Source organism: Vicugna pacos, chromosome 16, assembly GCF_048564905.1.
Source record: "Vicugna pacos chromosome 16, VicPac4, whole genome shotgun sequence".
NCBI lineage: Eukaryota > Metazoa > Chordata > Mammalia > Artiodactyla > Camelidae > Vicugna > Vicugna pacos.
In genome coordinates, this window is record NC_133002.1 from 2,842,679 (window position 1) to 2,866,740 (window position 24,062).

Genomic DNA, 24,062 nt, shown 5'->3' on the forward strand with positions numbered 1-24,062 from the left:
AGTTCTTTAAAGTATTATTTGTTATTGTATCAATTGGGATCCAGTTAAGAAATCAGAGGTCATAGAATACAGGAAATTGGTTACACAAGAGATAGACGAGCTAAAAAGCCAAAAGGGAAGGGAAGGCAGTGTCTTAGTCTGTTTGGGACACTATTAAAAAAAACACCGTAAACTGGGTGGCTTCTAAACAACAGTAATGTATTCCTCACAGTTTTGGAGGCTAGGAGGTCCATAATCAGGACTCTGGCTGATTCAGTTTCTGGTTCACAGCATGTCTTTTTACTGTGTTCTCACATGTCAGAAGTGGAGAAGGGTCTCTCTTGGACCTCATTTTGAAGGACACTAATCCCATTCACTAACCACTTCCCAAAGGCCCCACCTCCTAATACCATCTCCTTGGGGGTTAGGATTCAACTTAGGAATTTGGGGAGAACACAAATATTCAGCCCACAGCAGGCAAGATTCGGAAGCTAAAAACTGCTACCATCTTCAGGCCAATGGACAAACAGAAAATGATGTTTCTGGAGCTCAGGGACTGGTGTCACAGGCAACAGCTGGAATCCCAGTGGACATGTTCAGGGGGAGCAAAGATGTAAAGGAGGGACAGCAAGCATTAGGACTGAGGGAGGGGATGGAAGAAATATGCTGGCTTTTCTCCTTTCCTCCCACTTGTAATTTCCTGCTGATGCCTCCCACTGGGTGAATCTCAGCTGGAAGTCAGCTGTCAAGGAACCTGGTGAATACAACATAAAAAGGTCAGCACCCCTACAATACAGAGGAGAACAAGATAGGAGAAGGAATGTATAGGAGAACAACAAAAAAAAGACTAAACTAATCAATTCTTTTTAACTTTTAAAATCAACTTTATTGAGGTATAATTTACGTACAATACACTTGCTTAAAATGTACACTTTTTATTTTGACAAATGAATACACTTATATAACCACAGTCAAGATATAGAACATTTTGATCACCCCGTAAAGTTCCATCTTACTCTTTTGCCATGAATCCTCCATCCCACCTCAGTCCCTGGCAATCACTAATCTGCTTTCTGTCACTGTAATTAGTTTTGCCTACTCTAGAATTTCATGTAAATGGAATCATGTAGTATGTACTCTTTCGTGCCTGGATTTTTTTCACTCAGCTTATTTTTGAGATTCATCCATGTTGCTGTGTTCATCGGGGTTTTTTTTTTTCTATTGTTGAGTAGTATTCCATTGTATGCATATATGACAATTTGTTTATACATCACCTGTTGATAGACATCAGGGTTATTTCCAAGTTTGAGCTATTGTGGATAAAACTATTATAAACATTTACATATAAGGGTTTGTGTGTGTGTGTGTGTGTGTTTGTGTATATGTGTATGTGAAGTGTGAGTGCATGTGTTTGGTGGACATACTTTCACTTCTCATGGGTAAATATCCAAGAGGGGAATTACTGCATCACATGATAAGAAGCTGCCCAACTCAGCAATCCGTTTTTTTCTTAACTTTCTTTTTTGTGTGTGTGTGTGTGTATGTATATATATATATATATATAAATAGTTTACAATGTGTCAATTTCTCATGTACAGCATAATGCTTCAGTCATACATGAACACACATGTATTCATTTTCATATACTTTTTCACCATACATTACTACAAGATACTGAATATAATTCCCTGTGCTATAACAACAATTCTTTTTAATCTTATAAGTATCATCATTACCATGAATGTCCATGAAAGGACAAGTGCATTTCCTCCAAAGAGTTACGGGTTAGAGTGAGAACAATTCTTACTACAAATCTCTAAAAAAAAACTTAAAAAAAATTTAAATGTACTTGATACATAAGCTTTTCATAGCTCAATATTTTTAAATAGATAGCAAGAAAGGGGATTAAGGAACTAAAAAGGAAAGTAAAGCAGTACAAAATAATGACTAAAAAGACTTCTTGACAATGGCAAAATCATCCTACACAGCTGCTCTGAGATCCCTGCACTGCTGTCAGCAACCTTCTGGCAAAGCTACTCTGTCAAATGGATGCATTAGGATCCATACTGGTCTTTTGTGAAGGAATATCTTTATTAATATAAGCAAACACACCTCTCATTTATTGTAATATGGAGGTGTGTGCTTTTTCTTTTACTCTTAGTAGTAATGTTTCCCCAATATATAACACTTATCTTTGATATGTGGGTTGAGTCATAAATTAGTGTCACAAATAAATGTCATCTAGATGAGGGAGGCAACTACATTACAAAGTAGGAAGGTGTAGCTTGATATGAATTGTTACAGTTGACAGCTATGTACTCTTGAACTAAATGTCATAATTTCAAGTTCTGAGATATTAAATAGCTGTTGGAATGTAAAATTGTGGACATTTAGGTTTGTAGCCTTGTAAGTTTTGTCAATCTTTTCTAGACATTCTGAAGTGGAAATGAACAGGTGGATTGAAAACAAAGACAAATGAGGAGCTTAAAGACTTTTTTGGCATTTCATAAAGAAGTTGTTCCACACTGATGATGTTTTAAATACAACACATATAAATACTTTTAGCTTGTCTGGAAACAGACTTATTTATTGGATCTTTCCATTTACCTTTGAGACAAAAATAAATAGTTATGAAGGACTCATGCATTACTCACTATGCATTTTGTATCATGTATTATTTAACCTCAAGCTAGGAGAGAGATGGATGTCTATTTTACATGATGCCATAGTGTACATTTGTGAGATCAACCCACTTAATCTTAAAATAACAGTATCAGGTCAGGGATTTGGAATACAGTGTTATATGCAATCAGTTGGCAGGGAGACTCCTTCTTCTGCCATTAACTGACTAGAAATGGCATTTCAGACCCTAAATCCAACGGAAACCCAGAAACAATAAATGGAGAGGATGGGGGGGATAATTTGTGAACATGTTTTTCAAAGTAGAGAAAGAATCACTGTGTTTTTGCTGAATTATATGTTGCCATGAACATAGCAGTATGCAGTAATGATGTTATTATCTATACAGCTGTATAACAAAACAGCTTCTCCCTCTCCCACTCCCCTCAGTAAGGCTTGAAAATAATAGGTTTGTGTGTAGTTTGGTAAGAAAATTAGAATAAAATCGTTTCAGTTTCAGTCCACAAATGAAAGAAAAGAGGCACAGGGGGATGAGGAAGAAGAGCAAACAAAATGTACCCAAAAAATACATATTGTGTAATAAAGTATAATATGTATTATACAGACAGTAAAGAAAGGTGTCTTGGTGTGCTGGAAAACTGATGGCTCTGCAGTGAAAAGACCTGGATTTAGTCTTTGTTGCTTCACTTATGTGTGACCTTGAGCAAAATCACAGCATCCTTTAGGCTGTTTTCTCATCTGTACGATGGAATTGTAATGGTAATGTCTTCTACCTTGAGATGCTATTGTAAGGACTAAAGGGGTGAAAACAACTTTAAATTATAAAGCCCTTTAAAAATAAGGCTTTATAGATATATTACACTGCTGAATCTTCAGAAGCAGAGAAAAGGAAAAAGAATCTAGAAGAGCTTTGGAGGCTGACAACCTGAGTTTTCTAATTCCAATCCCATGGCTAGTAGCTTTGACACCTTGAAGCAAGAGAAGTACTTAATCTCGTTTACTTTTTTTGAAAAATGAAAACACCACTTTCATAGAATCAAATGAAAGAATGTAGGCAAAGAAATCTTCCACTTGGTAGGTATTGGATGCCCTCTCCCCCAAACTACTTATTAAATAAGTGTCATCAACAGCAAAAGGTTTTCACACTGTGATATCTTTCAACAGATAAGGACCCTAAGGCAAAGCATGATAGACATGGAAAACTGAAGTAAATCCAGTCCAAGTGGGAACCAATAGTTCGACGTGGAGATGTCTTAGTCCATTCTTATGCACTTGAGCCTAGGATGTCTGTACAATGAAGACATTCAGAGTTGGAAAGCGGGCGAGTCGAGTGCCCTTTCGACTCCGCGGACTCGACGGGAGGGACCCTGAAATTCTTAATTAGAGCCGGTTGCCATGGCGACAGTCTCCAGGCAGTGTGGGCTGAGTTCTCGGTAGGGCTGGAGGGTGGGCCGCTACTGGACCCTGCGCACGCTCCCGCTACCAACTTTCCCTCCAGACCAGAGCGGGGGGCGCGCTCCGCCCCCGCCCCCGGGCCGCGCACGTCCGAGCTCGGCGGCGCGCACGCCTGCGGGAGCCCTCTCCAGGCAACCTAGTGCTGATCGCCCGTGCCGGTGCGGCCGTTAACCGCCCTTGCCGGAGCCTGAGGCTCAAGAGCAGCCCCCTCCCCTTCGTGGGCTTCCCCCCACCCACCTCCCGGTCGGCTCCGGGGCATGAGCAGCGATGGCGGGCTGTATCCCTGAGGAGAAAACTTACCGGCGCTTTCTGGAGCTATTCCTGGGCGAGTTTCGCGGACCGTGCGGCGGCGGCGAGCCGGAGCCGGAACCCGAACCCGAGTCGGAGCCCGAGCCCGAACTGGTAGCGGCTGAGGCGGCCGAGGCTTCGGTCGAGGAAGGCGGGGAGGAGGCGGCAACGGTAGCCGCGACGGAGGAGGGGGAGCAGGAGCGAGACCCCGAGCCCGAGGAGGAGGCGGTGGAGGAAGAGACGGTGGCGGCGGAGGGCGAGGAGGAGGAGGCAGCGGCAGCCCGGGGGCATTCGGCCGTGCCGCCGCCGCCGCAGCCCCAGCTGCCGCCGCTACCCCCGCTCCCGCGACCGCTGTCGGAGCGCATCACCCGCGAGGAGGTGGAGGGCGAGAGCCTGGACCTGTGCCTACAGCAGCTCTACAAATAGTTAAGTAGCGGGGCTCGGCTGGGGGTGGGTCCGCTGTCCCCGCCGCGCCGGCCTCGGCGCGGTTCCCTCGGCCCCGCACACTGCTCTCTTCTCCGCTCTTCACCCTCCGCACCCGCTCCTGGCGCGGTTGAAAGCGTCCCCGCTGCTCGGACTCGGGCGGTCGGGTGCGAGCTGCCCACGCCCGCCGCGGCCCCCGCGCCTCCTGCCCTGTCCGGGAGCCGCCCCCCGTCCCCCCCGGGAGGCCCGGGCCCCTGCTTCCCCTCGGCCGCCCAGTTCTAGCTCCACTTCACACACCCTTTCCCCTTCGGGCCTCGGAAGGTCCTTCCAGTCTTGAGAGCTCCCTTTTCTTCCCAGCTCCCTTCTTTTGCTGGAGGTTTCCTCCCACACGGGTCTGTCTTTACCCTGCTTGAGTCCCTTGTTGTTTGGCGGCGAAGAGGCGCGATTCCTTTCTAGGCTGAGCTGCGAGGTGCCTCCTGCGTAACCGCAACGATAATAATACCCAGATCCACAGGGGCAGAGACTGGAGTAGATTTTCCGTCAGGTTCTTAGTGTTGAAAGTGTAGATGGCTTAATACGCAGAAGCCTAGGATCTTAGTTTAAAGATATTTGATAACTCACAGTTGAGGGAGGTGGGAAGGAATGAGGAGGGAAGAGTAAGCAAAATTTTACATGAGAGTCTTCAGGTGAAAGAGTCATAATTCGTTAAAGTGTAAAAGTCTGGCTGGTTTGATAAAATTGCAATTAGGTGCAGTATTTTCAGTCCATTAAGTAGATGGGGTAGGGGAGAGAAAGCAGATGGCTTAGCTACACAGATGAAAGTCTAAAATAGAAAGGTCAAGGCTTTGCCTTTCATCCCAGTTCTGGCTTTTATGGGCTTGAAATAGAAACGGTTTACAATTGTGTTTCTTTCTAAATGGAATTGTTCTGAAATAATGACAAAAGAGAATACTAACAGGTTTCTGAATACACTGGTAAACCGTGGGAGTCTTTTGCCATTCTGCTGATAATTGTAATGAAAGATGTTACTCTGTCCACCCCCACCCCGCCGCCTCTCCAAAAAAGTTTACTACTGCAAGATTCACTGCAGTTAAGTTCAAACCACTTCTTGAATTTTCTCAAAAACCTAAATTAAGAGAAGGGCCTGGAAAGTAAATGTTTTGTCTTCATTCCACCTAACAGACACCTGATCAAATCATTCTTCCTGTTAAAACAGAAGCTTGTCAATAAGGAAGAGGCATTTAACATATCTACTGTAGAAGAGGACTCTGTTGATGTCCCACACTTTATAAGCTATTCAAAATTTAATTTTGAAATACTATCTGGTTATCAAAGTAGTAATACTTTTTGGGAAATGTAAAAAATAAAATGGCGTGTAATACCACCACCCAGAGATAAACAGTATTCACATTTTAGAGTATCCCTACTGTTTGTAAACTATCATAGAAAAGGGTTTATGAAAGGTCATTTTTAATACTATATAAAGACACTTAAAACTTCCTGCTTAAAATAAAATAGAAATGTTTACTAAAGTGGAAGAATTTGTCCCAGCATCAGACGAATTATATTTTGACTATTCTTACCTTTACAAATGCAGTTGCAGAATTAGAAAAACACGCATTTAAACATTAGAGAAGGTTCGTTAAAAAAGAGAGTCATTAGTTTAGAGCAACCATGAACATGTGCCATTCAAAAAGGTTTTTTAAAAAATGAAATCTATGTAAAGAAGATGGTAAGTAGATGTGTGTTTTTTTCCACGTGGAAAGGAAGCAAGATTAATTTCAATACATGTTTATACTAGAAAAAGTATTCAGATTATAAAATGGCCATCTAATTGAGAACAGAAGTTTAGATTTGAAGTATAACTAGCAAAATTAAAGTTGGAAAATATTATTTCACCTTAAATCAGAGATTTCATCATGTATACAGTATTTTGTGCAGAAGCTATTAACCTATTTTTATTCAGATATAAAATGGCTGGCTTGTTTATGTAAAGTATTTTCAAGGTCTTTAACAGATCAAAAAACCCTCAGTGTTTAAAAAATATACTTTTAATGCTTTTATTTTTTATTTTATTATTTATAAAAGAAAATCATATCACTTAGCCATACTGGAAGACACTGTAGAGATAGATCATTTTTCTGTCCACTTTGTTTTACAGATGAGAAAACTGAGGATCCAGACTTATAAATGACTAATTAATGTACAAATGATTCCAGCATTTCTCAATGTAATCTCTAAACCTCAAAACTCTTCCTGACATATTCGAAATGTTGAGTTCTCAAATTTCCTAGGAAATACTTTGTATTTGATTAGGAATATGTTGGAATTGCTGATTTGGAGAAGGTAAAAATTTTTTCTCAAGTACCCACTCTGTTTATTTTGGGAATTCTTAATATTCTTTAAAAACTCTATCATGCTTGTCAAATGGTGGTACAATTCTTAAATGAAGTTACTTGAAACAGTCACCAATTTCACAGTTGGGACTAATGTAAGAAGAAAATTACACTGCATTTAATACAAGTTTCATAAGTCTCTAGTGTGTATTTTCTGTCAATATTTTAGGAATATACAGTATGAAGCTGCTAAACATACTGAGTTTCTCTGAAGAAAAGAATAAAGGTGCTTATCTTCTCAATACTTTTATGTATACACTGGTTGAAATTTTACTTTTCAAAAATATAGTGAACATTTTTCTTAGTATTTTACTTCTCTCAGAGTTTTTAGAATAAGAACAGCATATATATATATATATACACACACACATATATATAATCTCATCATTTTGGTAAATTCAACGCTTTGGATTAGCATGAGATAAGCAGTTACTTAGATAAGTAAAGGATCAAGGTTTAAATGGACAAAATATAATTATAATTAGCAACTTAAAAGTTTTTCAGAGCAGTATTTGGGATAGAGTTTTTTCCCTTTAGGCTTCACAATAGGAAAATATGTACTTAGATATTTATTTACAGGATAAAAAAATGTAACATTTTGAAAGAAAAATAATAATTTGAAAATGGCAAAAATCCCCTTGGATGAGAAAGATCACTGTTGTGGGATATAAATACTTTTTAAAAGAACCATGTAAACAATTTTATTTCAATTTATTAAATCTTAAGAATCAATAATAAATTCATACAATATTTTAGAACTGTTTCACTGAATTAGTCTATTACTTGTCAATAAAATTCCATGATTTGGAAAATTTAGCTGTTAGTATGAAAATGATCTGCTTTACTCCTTTATCTAAACTAAAATGCCCCCAAGAGATTAAAATATTTTTAAATGACATAAAATTAGGATTTCTGACTTTAATGAATCTCTCTGAAAATGTGGAGGTGAGATATTTTATAGCTTTGAAATGATTTGCAAATAAAATCTACAACTCATCTTATAGCAGATGTGAATAACCTTGGCTAGGTTACATGGGTCAATACTGTGTTTTATTTCTCTGTGTTATACTAGGGATAAATCTATTTGTTTTAACCCAGAAGAAACAAATATCTTAAAATGTTTATTAGGGCTATATGTCATTACATTTTTAGAGCAGTGTTTTCCTCAATCATTCATTTAGTCTGGGTGGACTCCTTAAGGGGGAGACATATATCTCAGCAGCCTGGCAAAGTTAAATAGTTCCAGATGGTTTACAATAGTAATGAGGGTGGACACTTTAAAAATGACTTAGAAAAGAAAATCATTGTTTATAGATAGTAATAGTTCAGTTATATTGAATTATCTGGATCATTAATGACTTTGAGTTGGTTAAAAAAAACCATTAAATTTTGTCTCATTTATGTATATGTGGAGAAATACATGGATACAAATTATACCACTCATTTAAAACACCGTTTTTCTTATTAAAAAGTAGTAAGAAATAACAAAGAAGAAAATAAACACCAACCATGCAGTGTAAGCCATACTTTTCAGGTTTTTCTCCTACCTCTCAGGCTCCCACTTCTCTGTGAGCTTTTTAATACTCTGCCTACCCCTTTAATATTGGTGTTTGGTCCTTGGCCTTTTCAAGTCTGGTTGACTTATTTGTCTGTAGACAACATCAATCTCTTCCGTGACCTTGGTTATTATAGTTATGCTTTGACTGCTAATGGAACGGCTGTATCTATGTGTCGAAATGGCTTCTCAAATTTACCTGTCCAAAACTGAATTTAATTCTCCAGCTCTATCTCCCTCCTAGAAGACAAAGCTAAAATCTTATTCTCTTTCTGGGGGTTTCATCCCTGATTTCTCCTCCTCTCACCCTCCCATTCAGTCAGTTTTGCCTTATCTCATAAATATGCCCCTCACCATTCCCACTATCATTGTTATCTCTTGCCAGTCCTACTCTTCTCCAATATATTCTCCGCAGTGTAGCCAAAATGATTCCTGTAGAATCCAGATTATATAGATTGCCTTATTGTCACCCAATGCTTAAACAGTTTTACTCTTTACCTGGAGTTAGCCAAATTGTGAGGTTATAAAGGCACAGTCTTCCAGACAGGCAACTGTACCTGAGGCAGAAGTCTGCAAGGAGTTAGGGTCCAACTACCAAGTTAGAGGGAAGAGTCCACACAAGACCATCCTCACTTCTGACACCAACTGTAAGTTTAGGGTTTTTCAAAACCACATCTGGATTTGGTAATTCACTAGAAAGACTCACAGAACTCACTGAAAGCTGTTATACTAATGGATTAAAATTCAGTATAAGGAAACGATACAAATTAGAACCAGCCAAAGAAAGGGATGCATGAGGCACAATCTAGGTTTCAAATGTGAAACTTTCATTGTCCTCAGGAATGTGTTACTCTCTCAGGATCATCGATGTGTAGCAGTACACATGGAGTATTGCCAGCCCAAGAAGTTCACCTGAGCTTCAGTGTCCAGGGCTTTTATTGTGACTTATTGATTGATTGCCCCCATGGTTGAACTTAGTCTCCAGGTCTCCCTTCAGGCTGATACCATGTGGTCCAATGGGCCCACCATGTATAACAAAGACATTCCTATTACTCCAGAAATTCCAGGAGTTTAGAGGTTACCTCCCAGGGGCTGAGAACAAAGGCCAGACCTCTCTTTGAGCAAGGACAAATTCTTTACATCTTCATCACATACCTCTCCATTGCCCTCCAGATAAAACCCAGACAAGGCTTTATAACCTTATCAGGCACATCCTGGAATCACTGTCCACCTACTCCATCCCATTTCTATATCTCTAGAAACTGCACTTCAGCTATTTTAGACTATTAATATGTTAGTTTGAATGTGCGATGTTTGTTCTTACCTCTGCACCTTTGGACATAACATACTGTTCCTTCTGCTTGATCTACCATGCTCTCCCACCCTCACCTCACCCAATCCAATCTTTTACCCATTCTTTAGGTCTTCATTTAACATCTCTTCTTTTCTTCACCAACCCTACACGTAAGTTAGGTGTCTCTTCCATATCCTCTTACAGAATACCCAGTGCTTATTCCTCTTGTAGCACTTGTTTAATTTATTATTTTTTTGTCCACGACTATTTATGTATCTTTTACTAGACTTGTGGTTTTCAAAATGAGGTGTACCCATTGGGGTGAAGGAATAAAATATTAAAATCTATTTTCTTGTGTACAAATCATGAAGTTAAGTGCTATTAATATTTGATACATTGATTGAGATTGGCAGCTTGTTCTGTATAACAACTGATTTCATTTTAAGCATGGCAAATGAAGTATTCTGATGAAGTGCAAGTTTCATAGCTTAGAAGAGTTGACGATGGCACCCTCCCTCCAATTTTCAGAACTTTATGAAGTATTGCAGTTTACCTACTTTGATTAAATGGATTTATTAATTATATTTCTTGGTTTTATCAACATTAACCCTCACAAAATAGACAATGGCTTTAAAAATTCCTGCAGAGAAATCATGGGTTGAACATAATATTTGTAATACAAGTGTAAGAAGCAACAAAACTTAAGAGCCTATACTTCTCCCATCCTTAGTTATGTTAGATTTTTTAGGGTGATATAATTATATTTGATGAGAAATCAGGAAAAATGGAATTATTAAGTAAATTATGTAGAATAGAGCTTACTCAAAGAAATACTGATATATTGCTGGTGAGAGTGGTATGTTTGTATACACATGTGAGTGTGTATGCATGGATGTGTATGTATGGAATTTACATGTGTATACATATATATACACACATATATATAAGAAGAGTATACATGCATTGTTGTTGGGGGTATTTGTGATGCTCCAAATTTTTTTGATAGGGTACTTGAGCAAGAGTTTGGAGGTATTTGCATTAGATTATTAGTTACACATTTGCCATCACATCCCTAGGTCAATAATGACAGGCACATAGACAACACATGATAGATATTTGCTGATTTAATGAATGAGCCAAGAGGTTAAAAATAAGACATTGTTCTTACTATTTTAACTACTTAAAAAAAAAAAACTTAGGGTGAGGGAGGGTATAGCTCAGTGGCAGAGTGCATGCTTAGCATGCACAAGGTCCAGGGTTCTATCCCCAGTACCTCCATTAAAATAAATAAGTTAATTAATAAACCTAATTATCTACCCCCCCAATTTTTTTTTAAGTAAATTTTGGTATTCTCACATTTTAAAACTTTTTATTGTAGAAAATTTAAAGTATATTAAAAAAAAGCATGCTTATCACTCAGCCTCAGCAATGATCAATTTGAGACCAGTCTTGTTTCATCTCTCCCTTCACACATCTCACCCCACCTCTCATTTTATATAATTTTTAAATGAATCCACAGTAATTTAATCACAATTCTATTGGACATTTTAGGTGTAACCAATTTTTGATTGCTTTAAGAATATTGTAATGGTCATCCTTTGAGCAAACCTTTGGTTTTCTTAGAGTACATTTCTATGTAGTATACAGTGTTGGGACTATATTAAAGATATTCACATATTTAAGGCTTTTGGTACATTTTAAAATGTCCACTAACAAGATTTTACTAGTTTATTCCCTAAGCAGATAAGTATGAGAAAAATATTGTTGGTGTTATAAAATGATTTAAAATAAACATTTAGAAAATAACAGAATAATAAAACAATATCCATATAACCACCATCCAGTTTCAACAAATTAACATATTGTTTAAGATTATTTTAAGGAAATAAAACATTTCATACGGAGATTTTGTTGTCACTCTCTTCTATGAACTCATTCCCTTTTCTTCTCTCCCAGAGGTAATTCTGGAGTTTGGGGAATGTATCCTTTTGGCCTGTATTTTTTTGTGTGTGTTGATAAAGTATTTATTATGTATTTATTTATTTATTTATTTATTTTAACTTTTTTTTAATGAGTTATACTCATTTTACAATGTTGTGTCAAATGCCAGTGTAGAGCACAGTTTTTCAGTTATACATGAACATACATATATTCATTGTCACATTTTTTTCTCTGTGAGCCACCACAAGTTCTTGTATATATTTCCCTGTGCTATACAGTATAATCTTGTTTATCTATTCTGCATATGCCCGTCAGTATCTACCAATTTTGAACTCCCAGTCTGTCCCTTCCCACTCCCCTCCCCCTTGGCAACCACAAGTTTGTATTCTATGTCTGTGAGTCTGTTTGTTTTGTGTTTATGTTCCCATTTAAACTTGATCAGTATTAAAATATTATTGAGACAAACCAAATTTTAAATTTATACCAAATTTTTAAAATCATGTGTATATTTTATACTTAAAGCACATCTCAATTGGAATATCAAATTTAAGATATTTAGTAGTCACCTGGGGCTAGTGGCTACCATATTGAATGGCACAGGTTTAGACTTAATAACAAAAGTTTTAATTCTATAACATATATCTGACATTTAATCTCAAAGTCGTATTATATGGGTGCTCACTCCAATCACAAAATTCATCTTTATCTAGCCTTTGGAGAAATAGCAAGCTTAATTTGTTTTTCCTAGATTTCTTTCTATGACTAGAGAATACTATGATTTAGATTACTGAATTATTAATTTCTCCTCACATAGTTTATGGGGTGGTAGTTTTCTATTAGTTTTATATAGCTGTGTAACATGCTACTGAAACTTAGTGGCTTAAAATAACATCCATTTATTATCCTACAGTTCTTTAGGTCAGAAGTCTGGGAATGTTCAGCTGAGTTCTCTGCTTAAGGTCTCAAGTCAAGGCTGAAGTCAAAGTGTCAGCCAGGCTGGACTATCTGGAGGCTCAGGGGAAGACTTTACTTTCCAGCCCATTCAGGTTGTTAACAGAGTCTAGGATTCAGTTTCCTTGCAGACTGTGGGAGGTAGCGGGGGTGGGCTGATTATCACTCCCAGAAGCCACCCACATTCCTTCTGATATATGGCCCTCTCCATCTTCAAACCAGCAATGGCACATCAAGTCTTTCTCATCCTTTCTTACGTTTTCTCTCTGGCTTCTCCTGCTGTCTGCCAGAGGAAACTCTATGCTTATAAGGGCTTATGTGATTGGATCGGGTCCACCAAGATAGTCTCCCTGTCTTAAGATCAAGTTGCCATATAACATCACACCATCACGGGCTCGTTATCTCATTAGTATTCACAGACTTTAATGATTAGAGTGGGGCATCTTTGACCATTTTAGTAATAATTTGTACTATATTAGAGAAGCAAATGGAAGAGCATTTAAATTACTTTGTTTAAAGGTCTTTTAATTAAGCTAAATGAAAGAAAAATACACGCTCATTTCTTTTTTTCTCCACTCCCACCAGTGTGGTCCAAGCTTCCATCAGCTCTTAGCTGTCTATAGCAGTACTCTTACCTGCTATTTCTTGTTCCAGGTTTCCCTCCCTTCAATCAGTTTTCCATACAGCAATCATCTGGTCTCACCTTGCTCAGCCTCTGCTCTTGCTCAGTTACTATACTTAAATTACAGTGGTCTTGATTTAGTTCCCAGAACCTGCCATGCTCTCTCCTGCCTGAGGGCCTCTGTACTTTTGTTTTCTTTGCCCAAGCAACTTTTCCTCTTCTCTCTAACTGTCCAACTCAACTATTGGGTCTTATCTTAAATATCTCTTCCTCATAGAGATATTTCCTTACCTATGGTCTAAATTAAGGCTTGGTTTTTGGTTTTTATAGTATCCTTTGCTTTTTATTTATATCCACTTATCACAATTTATACCTATATATATTCAGGTATTAGTTATTTGATGTCTCTGTCCCAGACTGAGGGCAACAGATACAGAATGTTTTATTTACCTCTGTGTATCCAGCACCTAGTACAGGTCCTGGCACATAATAGGCACTCATTAAATGTTTGTTGAATAAATGAATGGATCTTCAGCTTTTTTGCTACTCAGTCTAGATTGTTTCCTTTCCAGAGTTTTGTAGGTTGTCCTCATTACCTTCTTTTTCTTATTACTTTCTTCCTCTGCTCTGCTCTGAATGGCAGAGGAGCTTGGCTCCCTTTTTTATGTTATTGGTCTGTGTTAACAGCTGCAGAAAAAAGTTTGCAGTTTTTATTACTGATTAATACTACACAACTTTGTAAACGAATATTTTCACGCACTTTAAAGAGTTTCTCATGTGAACTCTTTGAGAATATTGTGAACAATGATGATTTTGAATAATAATAATACTGTATAGAGAGTAATGAGCTAGTTAAAAGGTTGAGCGTATTAATTCTTTGTGTGCATTTTCACTTTAGATTTTCCCTTCTGGTGTATAGCTTTGAGGAAAACCAGTCCATTAGTTCCTATCTTAGTTTAAGTTATCAAAGAAAAAGAACCAAAAGACTAATCTACTGGGTTAGAAATATCAAAGATAATTTTCTCCCAGATGACTTGATTACATAATGAATTATAGTATTTCTACAGAAACATTACAGTTTTTGTCTTTTATGGGTTTGAAACACTAGACCTACTTCTACCATAAGGCACCACCTCTGATCTTTGATTTTTATATAGTGATTTCTTATTCACATTTTTCTACTTTGTCAATCTAAAATACAAAAACGAAAATAAAAGCTGCTTTACTTTTTTTATTTTTCAGTTTTATTAGGTAGAATTGTTAAAATTTGAGTGCACATATACAATCTATTGCATGTAAATACATATATACAATATACTGCACTTTTTTTTAGTTTACATATATACTGGTCATTGTTTCTAAGAACAGTTTAGAGCTTTAGCTTTTTAAACTTACATAGTTATCAAAAGAATAAAGCCAGCCACAAAATAAGAATCAACAGAATGTGGTAATCCAATCATAAAGGACAGTCAAATATGCTTACACATATTCAAGAAAGCAATCATCTAAGTTATAAATAATAAGTAGTTCATTTGTGTCTTTTTTTTTTAAGATTCCACACATAAGTGATATCATATGGCATTTTTCTTTCTCTTTCTGACCTACTTCACTTAGAATGATGATCTCCAGGTCCATCCATGTTGTTGCACATGGCATTATTTTATTCTTTTTTATGACCAAGTAGTATTCCATTGTATATATCTTCTTTATCCAGTCATTTTTGATGGACATTTGGGTTGTTTCCATGTCTTGGCTATTGTAAATAGTGCTGCTATGAACATTGGGGTGCATATGCCTTTTTGAATTACATTTTCCTCTGGGCATATGCCCAGGAGTGGGATTGCTGGATCCTATGGTAAATCTATTTTTAATTTTTTAAGGAACCTCCATACTGTTCTCCAGAGTGGCTACACCAATCTATACTCCCATCAATAGTGTAGGAAGTTTCCCTTTTCTCCACACCCTCTCCAGCATCTATCATTTGTAGACTTTTTAATGATGGCCATTCTGACTGGTATGAGGTGATACCTCACTGCAGTTTTGATCTGCATTTCTCTGACAATTAGTGATGCTGAGCATTTTCTCATGTGCCTATTGGCCATTTATCTGTCTTCATTGGAAAATTGCTTGTTTAGGTCTTTTGCCCATTTTTGGAGTAAGTTGCTTGTTTTTTGATAGTAAGATGTGTGAGATATTTGTATATTTTGAAAATTAGTCCCTTGTTGGTTGCATCATTTGCAAATATTTTCTCCCATTCTGTAGGTTGTCTTTTCATTTTGTTGATGGTATCCTTAGCTGTGCAAAATCTTTTAAGTTTAATTAGATCCCATTTGTTTACTTTTGCTTTTTTATTTCCATTACTCCAGGAGCTAGTTCAAAAAATATATTGCTGTTGTTTATGTCCGATAGTGTTCTACCTATGTTTTCCTCTAGGAGTTTTATAGTATCTGGCCGTACATTTAAGTCTTTAATCGATTTTGAGTTTATTTTTGTATACCGTGTTACAGAATGTTCTAATTCAGTCTTTTACAGATAGCTGTCCAGTTTTCCCAGTACCACTTACTGAAGAGACTGTCTTTTCTCCATTGTATATTCTTGCCTCCTTTGTTGTAGATTAATTGACCATGAGTGTGTGGGTTTATTTCTGGACTTTCTATCCTGTTCCATTGATTTATGTGTCTGTTTTTATGCCAGTACCATACTGTTTCAATTACTAAAGCTTTGTAGTTATAATCTGAAGTCAGTGAGTATGATTCCCCCAGCTCCGTTCTTTTTTAAGATTGTTTTGGCTATTTGGGGTTTTTTGTATTTCCATACAAATTTTAACATTTTTTGTTCCAGCTCTGTGAAGAATGTCATTGGTAATTTGATAGGGGCTGCATTGAATCTGTATATTTCCTTGGGTAGCATGGCCATTTTAACAATATTGATTCTTCCAATCTCAAGAACACAGTATATCTTTCCATTTGTTTCTGTCATATTCCATTTCCTTCATCAGAGTCTTATAGTTTTCCAAGTACAGGTCTTTTGCCTCCTTGGGTAGGTTTATTCCTAGATGTTTATCCTTTTTAGTGTGATGGTAAATGGTATCATTTCCTTAATTTTGCTCTCTGCTATTTCATTGTTAGTGTATAGAAATGCAGCTGATTTCTGTATTTTTGTATCCTGCAACTTTGCCAAATTCATTGATGATTTCCAGTAATTTTCTGGTCATTTCTTTAAGGTTTTCTGTGTATAGTATCATGTCATCTGCAAACAGTGACAGTTTTACTTCTTCATTTACAATTTGGATTTCTTTTATTTCTTTTTCTTCTCTGATTGCCATGACTAGGACGTCCCAAACTATGTTGAATAAGTGGCGAAAACGGGCATCCTTGTTTTGTTCCTGATCTTAGAGGAAATGCTTTCAGCTTTTCCCCATTAAGTATGATGTTAGCTGTGGGTTTGTCATAAATGGCCTTTATTATGTTGAGGTATGTTCTGTCTGTGCCCACTTTCTGGAGAGTTTTTAATCATAAATGGATGTTGAATTTTATCAGAAGCTTTTTCTGCATCTATTGAGAAGATCATATGGTTTTTATTCTTCAGTTTGTTTATGTGGTATATCACATTGATTGATTTATGGATATTGAAAAATCCCTGCATCCCTGGGATAAATCCCACTTGATCACGGTGTATGATCCTTTTAATGCATTGTTGGAGTTGATTTGCTACTATTTTGTTGAGGATTTTTGCATCTATATTCATAACTGATATTGGCCTGTAATTTTCTTTTTTCGTGGTATCTTTGGTTTTGGTATCAGGGTGATGATGGCCTCATAGAATGAGTTTGGAAGTGTTCCTTCCTCTGAAATTTTTGGAATAGTTTCAGAAGGATAGGTGTTAACTCTTCTCTAAATGTTTGGTAGAATACACCTGTGAAGCTATCTGGTCCTGGACTTTCTGTTTGTTGGGAGGTTTTTAATTCCCGATTTAATTTCAGTACTGGTAATTGGTCTATTCATATTGTCTATTTCTTCCTGGTTTAGTCTTGTCAAATTGTACCTTTCTAAGAAATTGTCTGTTTCTTCTATGTTGTCCTTTTTGTTGGCGTATAGTTGCTCATAGTAGCCTCCTATGATCCCTTATATTTCTGTGATGTCAGTTGTAGCTTCTTTTTCATTTCTGATTTTATTAATTTGGGTCCTCTCCCTTTTTGTCTTGATGAGTCTGACTAAAGGTTTATCAATTTTATCTTTTCAAAGAACCAACTTTTAGTTTCACTGATCTTTTCTGTTTTTTTAATCTCTCTCTCATGTATTTCTGCTCTAATCTTTATGATTTTTTTCTTCTGCTAAGTTTGGGGTTTTCTTATTCTTCTTTCTCCAGCTGCTTTAGGTGTAAAGTTAGGTTGTTTACTTGAGATTTTCTTGTTTCCTGAGGTAAGCTTGTATCACTATAAACTTCCCTCTGAGAACTGCTTTTGCTGCATCTAGAGGTTTTGGATCGTTATGTTTTTGTTTTCATTTGTCTCGAAGTATTTTTTTACTTCCTCTTTGATTTCTTCAGTGATCCATTGGTTGTTTAGTAGCATATTGTTTAGCCTCCATATGTTTGCAGTTTTTGCAGAAAAACTGCTTTTTAATAAGCCTGTTTTTGAGAAGTATATTGTGCTACAGCCAATTTTCATATTTGCATATGAAAACAAGCAACAAAAATAAAATGTTATACTTTTAAAGTAAATATATATAGTATTTATAAAATTGTGTTTAAGGTATGTGATGTGTAAAATTCTTTCTGGCGCTAAAACTCTAGAGGGCAAGAATCATGTTGTGAACATGTTCTTACTGAACCTAACAAGTTATCACATAAATATGAAAGGTGACAGTCATTAAATCAGGCTGTCACTGATTTTGCAATAGGAATGACCTGTGACGTTTTGGAATTTGATTTCTGGCAACACTGAATATATATTAGTTCATATAGTCTTGGTTTAAGGCAGCTTATAAATAATCTAATATATATCTTAGAGACTTGTCTTATTATTCACAATATACTTACATGATCGGAGGAACAAAAATATTTTCAGCTTTTCAAGGTCATATGGAGAGTTAATTGTGCATCTAAAAATAATTTTTGGTCTTTTAAAACAAATAAGTAAAACTTTGCATTTAATTGTGCTTTACCAGGATATTTTCTAATAATATCTTTCTATAAGACTTTGTTAGAGTGTAAACCTGCAGAGGTTTACACCTCTGCAACTGAAATAATAATTGTAGAACTAGTAATAATAAGCTTCTCCTGTTTCTGTTACTGCTACTACATTTATTGAGAGCTTGCTCAGGCGCTTTTTTATATTTAATACTTCATTTGATCCTCACAAAAAGTATTCGATATTAGGTTCTATTATTAGCCCATTTTGTAGATACGATGGCCACAACACAGAAAGTTTAAAGAACTCATTTCCACCATCAGCAGTGTCACTAGGACATCAGTCAGGTAGACTGACTCAAGAGGTTATAGCTATGATGTTCATTTTATGATTTTTTTGCTATTTTACAAACATTTCTATAGGGGAAAATTTCAGTGAGGGTGCAATTCAATCGTTTGAATTTTGAGCACTGTCATTTCTGAGTTCAGGCTCTTACCATTTCTTACCTTGATTACTTTAGTAGCCTCCCAACTAATTTGCCTGCCATTAGTCTCTTTTCCTTCTAATCTAGGCTCACTAGGTTTACTGACATAATTGAATTAATTCCAATTCTCTAAAGATAACATGTTATTTCTTGTCTCTCTGATTTTGTAGATGCTGTTTCTTCCTCATGGAACATCCACTTTCCTGGCTAACTATAACTAATCTACCTTTTGAGGGAGAGAGGATGGTTGGATTTTTCTTTTTCAATTGAAATATAGTTGGTTTATAATGTGTTAATTTCTGGTGTATAGCACAGTGATTCAATTATACATATATGTAGGATTTTTATTTTATCTTCATAAACTCCTATAAATAGAGAACATGATAAAGTTTTTGCACCAAATAGTTTTCTAAGCTCTTGCCTCTAATGAAAAGATTAACAATTCATGCTGCTTATTAAAAACACAGTTAGTAATCCAGAAATGCTTAAAATAATAGACTGAAAAAAGTTGACAACTTGGTGTATAGTTCACAATAATGGCAAATAAACATCATTATTCACTCACTAAGGTGCCTGGAGATTTTTGTTTTTCCATTTTGCATTTGACTAATCCTGCAAAATATTTTGATTTTTCAATTTCAATATAAATTATTGAAGTAGCCAAAGCCACCTATTTTTTATACAGTTTCAATGCCTAATATAATCGTCATCTACTCAACATAGTGTCCGTTTTGGAAGGAAATCCAAAAAAATTTTTTTTTAATTAAAGTAAAGTCAGTTACAATGTGTCAGTTTCTGGTGTACAGCACAATGTCCCAGTCACGAATATACATACATATATTTGTTTTCATATTCTTTTTCATTAAAGGTTATTATAAGATATTGAATATGTTCCCCAAAAGAAACTTTTTAAAATCTATTTTTATATATAGCAGGTAACATTTGCAAATCTCAAACTCCACCAAAATTCTTTTAAACTAAGTATAAAGAAAAGAGAAATATTTTTGCTCAATTAGTTTGTAGTCTATATTAGTCACATATTCAGTATGTGATATTTTAGAAGCCAGTAAAATATATACTGATCATTAATAAGCAGTGGATTATAAATTAACATAAGGCACTGATCACTTTATTCTAGAAGTGTATTCCCATCATTGAGGTCCATATGCTGTAACACTTTTGGAATCATTATCATTGTAAAATCATTATTCCTTTGCATCATACCCTGCAAAATGTCTCAAAGTAAAGCTTGTCCTTTGGAGTCAGAATTTCATTTTATGTATAAAATACCTAGTTTATGTTCAACATATACAGAATATTAAAGTTAAACTATCCTTGACTATCAAGGAGAGGAGGAAGAAATAGGGTGAGTGATATCAGCTTCTAGTGTAGGTCTGTAAAAATATATTGAAAAATATAAAATAGAAACATTCTCTCAGAATGAGGCCATACAAATACTCAAACCAACTAATTAAACATTACGATGGAAAAATTCATTAAATATTGCATTAAGTGAATAGTAATTTTTATTTTCCTACATAGGTCAAAATTACTAAAGCATGAAACTGAATTTTTTCTCATTTCCCCCAAAACTATATGAAAGAGATTTTAATTAAAAGTTTCCTTGATTTTAGAAAGCTGTTTACTTTTCTAAATGGCTGTCTATCTAGCCTTATACGTGGCTTGCTAATTTTGTGGCTAATATATGCCATGAAAAAATTATTATAGGTATTCAGTTCATGAACCATATATGATCAGCTATGTTCAAGCAAGATACTGAATCATTTGGTATTTCATAGTATATATAATTAACAGTAAATCCTAAAAACAGTATGATTAGAATTAAAGACAGTATCCTTTTTTGAAACTGTTGTTAATGGAGTTTATTTTCTTGTTTACTTGTTTTCCACCTTACTACAGAAGGATTTCAAGTGGCAAATTAATTTCACTGTAATGAGAGCAATGTTTATTTAGTCATCAAAAAACATTAAGTATCTACCATATGCCAAGCACTGATGCTAAATGCTACTTATACAGAAATAAAATACATGTTCCTTTCCTCAAGAAGTGTTCAGTTTAGAGGAAAAATCAGACAAGTTTACCAGCAAGTACAGTACAATGTGAGTATAATAAAAATGACTATTAACTCTGTTATCTATGAGATGATATACTAAGAACATTACATTGTTAGTTTCTATTTTTTAATTAGAAAACTAATGTTTAGCAATATTAGGTAACTCATCCAAGATCACACAGTAAGTAGTAGAATCAGAATTTGAACTCAGATTTGTCTGACTACAAAGCTTGTTTTCTTGCTACCTCTGTGTACTGATAAGAGTTAAGACACAGTGATGCTGTAGATTTTATGGGAATGCTAAGATGGATGTGCCAGTGTAGGCCATTAGATTCTGGAAGAGGATGCATAAATTGAGTTTAGAAGACTAAATAGGAATTAGCCAAGAGGAGGAGGGAACTGAAGAGCATTCCAGCAGAGAGACTACCTTGTGCAAAGGCATAGAGATGAGAAAATATAGCCTATTTGGGACTTGTCTGGTAAACCCTTATTTCTCTTCTTGAGGGAGGGGAAACCTGTAAGAAAGACTGGGGAAATAACCCCAAATCATCCATTCATTCATTTATTCAGTCAATATTGGGCACTGTAGACTCTGCATCCACTGCACCTCTGGGAAAATACAGGAATTTTTAAACTACAAGTCATAGAAATGCCAATAATGTTAAAATGCCCAATAATCAGGAAGCAGAAGAACCTTATGCTCTTTTTCCTGCCCCCTCTCTAGTTTGTTTTATTTGGCTTTTAGAACAATGGCTTCTAAATTGTAAAATCTCTCTGTCTCCTTTTTTTTTTTTTTTCTGATCATTTCTCTCTCCATGCTACCTGATGCCAACCTGTGTGGAGATTTGAGAACTGAAGACTGCCTAAAGTATTCTCATTTCAACTATGCTTAAATCTCATTTACTTCCTAAAGATTTATGAAAGGATAAGTATGTTTCTCTGTATCAGTATCCACTGTGTAACCTCATCTTTCAGAGGATAAAGGTACTAAAAGTACTAAAACAGACCCTTCCAAGGACATGTCTGGAGATATAGAAGCACATCAAGTTGCTGGATCGAGATACAGGACAACACAAGACCATGACACAGATTATAAATCAACATATAAAATCTAGGAGGTAGGGAATAGTTTTTCTGAGTTTGAAGGAGTGATGTTTATCATTAGATATGTGTATCATTCGGTGGTAGGATTAATTATTAGTTTGTTTCCTCCATCTTTACAATTTGAAGAGATAGGCTTAGACACTTATTTCAAATGCTGTCTTCTGGAAGAATTATAAAGCAGTAGTTACTAACTGTGATGAATTCTGATTTTTTGTATTTTGCTTTTGAAATATGGTGGTCACATTCGTCCAAACTGATTTTGCATCTCAGTAATGGGTTGCAGCCTGCAGTTGGAAAAGTATTGTTCTTTTATTTATTTATTTATTTATTTATTTATTTATTTATTTATTTATTTATTTATTTATTTATTTTTTAGTATTGTTCTCTTATATGAGTATTCTGTAATTCAGTTTATGACCCTTTTATTGGACAAATTTGGTTCTTTTCATTTTTTTTTTGCCAGTAGGTATAAGTTTTAAAACCGTGTATGAGCATATTTACCACAGTAATTCATGCTGGTTATAATAAATTGTTGTTAAAGTGTTAAAATGTAAAAGTCTTCCTTCAGTTTGATGTATAGCCTCTCAGATTTTCCTTTTTTGTTTCCATGTGAAGATGAGACGATACACTGTCAAATTATTAAAATTATTTTTATGGTGCTCAGTGGAGTTTAATAATATGCCTTAAAGTTGGTCCTGGGCATGAACATGTTGTGTTTTTGTTCATTTTTTCCTGCAGCTTTACGGAAATATAATAAACACATAATATTTTTATAGTGTAGGGTATAAAAAGCATTGATTTGATAACATGTAGTGCCAAATGACTTTCAGATTTTTCTATGCATTCATTTACTTTCTATATCAATATCTATCTATACACGTTTTTCCCCCTAAACAAAACTGAGATTATTCTGGCACCTTTTAAGCTTTTTAGTTAGTGTATCATGGATATGTTTTCATAACAACATGTTTTACCCCATTCTTTTGTCTGCTACCTAGTACTTTATTATAGGTGGATCATAATCTAACTTTTCCATTGTTAATGAAGATTTGTGTTGCTTTTTTATATTACAAAGCATGCTGCAGTGACCATTCTTGCACATAGATCTTTGTGAACATCTTCATATATTGTTGTAGAATGAATTCCAGAAATTGAGATTGTTGAAATATAAGGTATGCATATTAAAAAATTTTTAGAAATTCTTCAAATTATCCTTCTGAAAATGTATATCAGTTTGTACTGCCTTTTATAGTATATGAAAGGTGTTAACATTAGGTATTTTCAACCTTGATTTTGCCAGTCTGATGAGCTAAAAAAATCTCTTTTTAATTTGAATGTATTGGATTAGCAGCTTTTCATGTGCTTATTGGCGATTTATGTTGTCTACTAATGCTTGTTTATATCCTTTGTGTATTTTTGTGTTTATTTTTATTATTGATTTGTAGGAAATCTTTTTGTATTATAATTATAAGCCTCTTGAGTGTTATATGTTGCAAATGGCTTCTTCCAGTTTCTGAGTTATCTTTGAAACTTTATTATGGAATCTTTTTCCATATAGAAGTTTAAATTTTTGTACTTAATCAAATCAGCTATATTTTTTCTTTATGGTTTCTGGGATTTGTGTCATGTTTTAAAGGTTGTAACTGACCTTCTCCACTAATTTTCTTGTATTTTCCTCTGAATATTTATAGCTTTTTTGTTTATTCATTGAGAATTAATTTTTGT

General features: G+C 35.6%; 1 protein-coding gene across 6 annotated transcripts in view; it reads left to right on the forward strand.

The window, feature by feature from the left end:
• Window positions 1–4,183: 4,183 nt before the first annotated feature.
• The window catches only part of PPM1E (protein phosphatase, Mg2+/Mn2+ dependent 1E), a 117,206-nt gene continuing 97,327 nt past the window's right edge, over window positions 4,184–24,062 (forward strand). The window contains exons 1-5 of one of the 6 annotated variants that reach the window (XM_072940225.1): window positions 6,953–7,131; window positions 19,330–19,405; window positions 21,080–21,279; window positions 22,077–22,351; window positions 23,413–23,509. Coding sequence is in view for 2 of the 6 variants with exons in the window: in XM_072940223.1 (XP_072796324.1) it covers window positions 4,342–4,787 (446 nt within the window). In the remaining 4 variants the exon portion in view is untranslated. Of the gene's footprint in view, window positions 4,788–6,952; window positions 7,132–19,329; window positions 19,406–21,079; window positions 21,280–22,076; window positions 22,352–23,412; window positions 23,510–24,062 lie in introns of those variants that run through there. The other 5 variants (XM_072940229.1, XM_072940226.1, XM_072940227.1 and 2 more) reach the window with 5 other exon arrangements.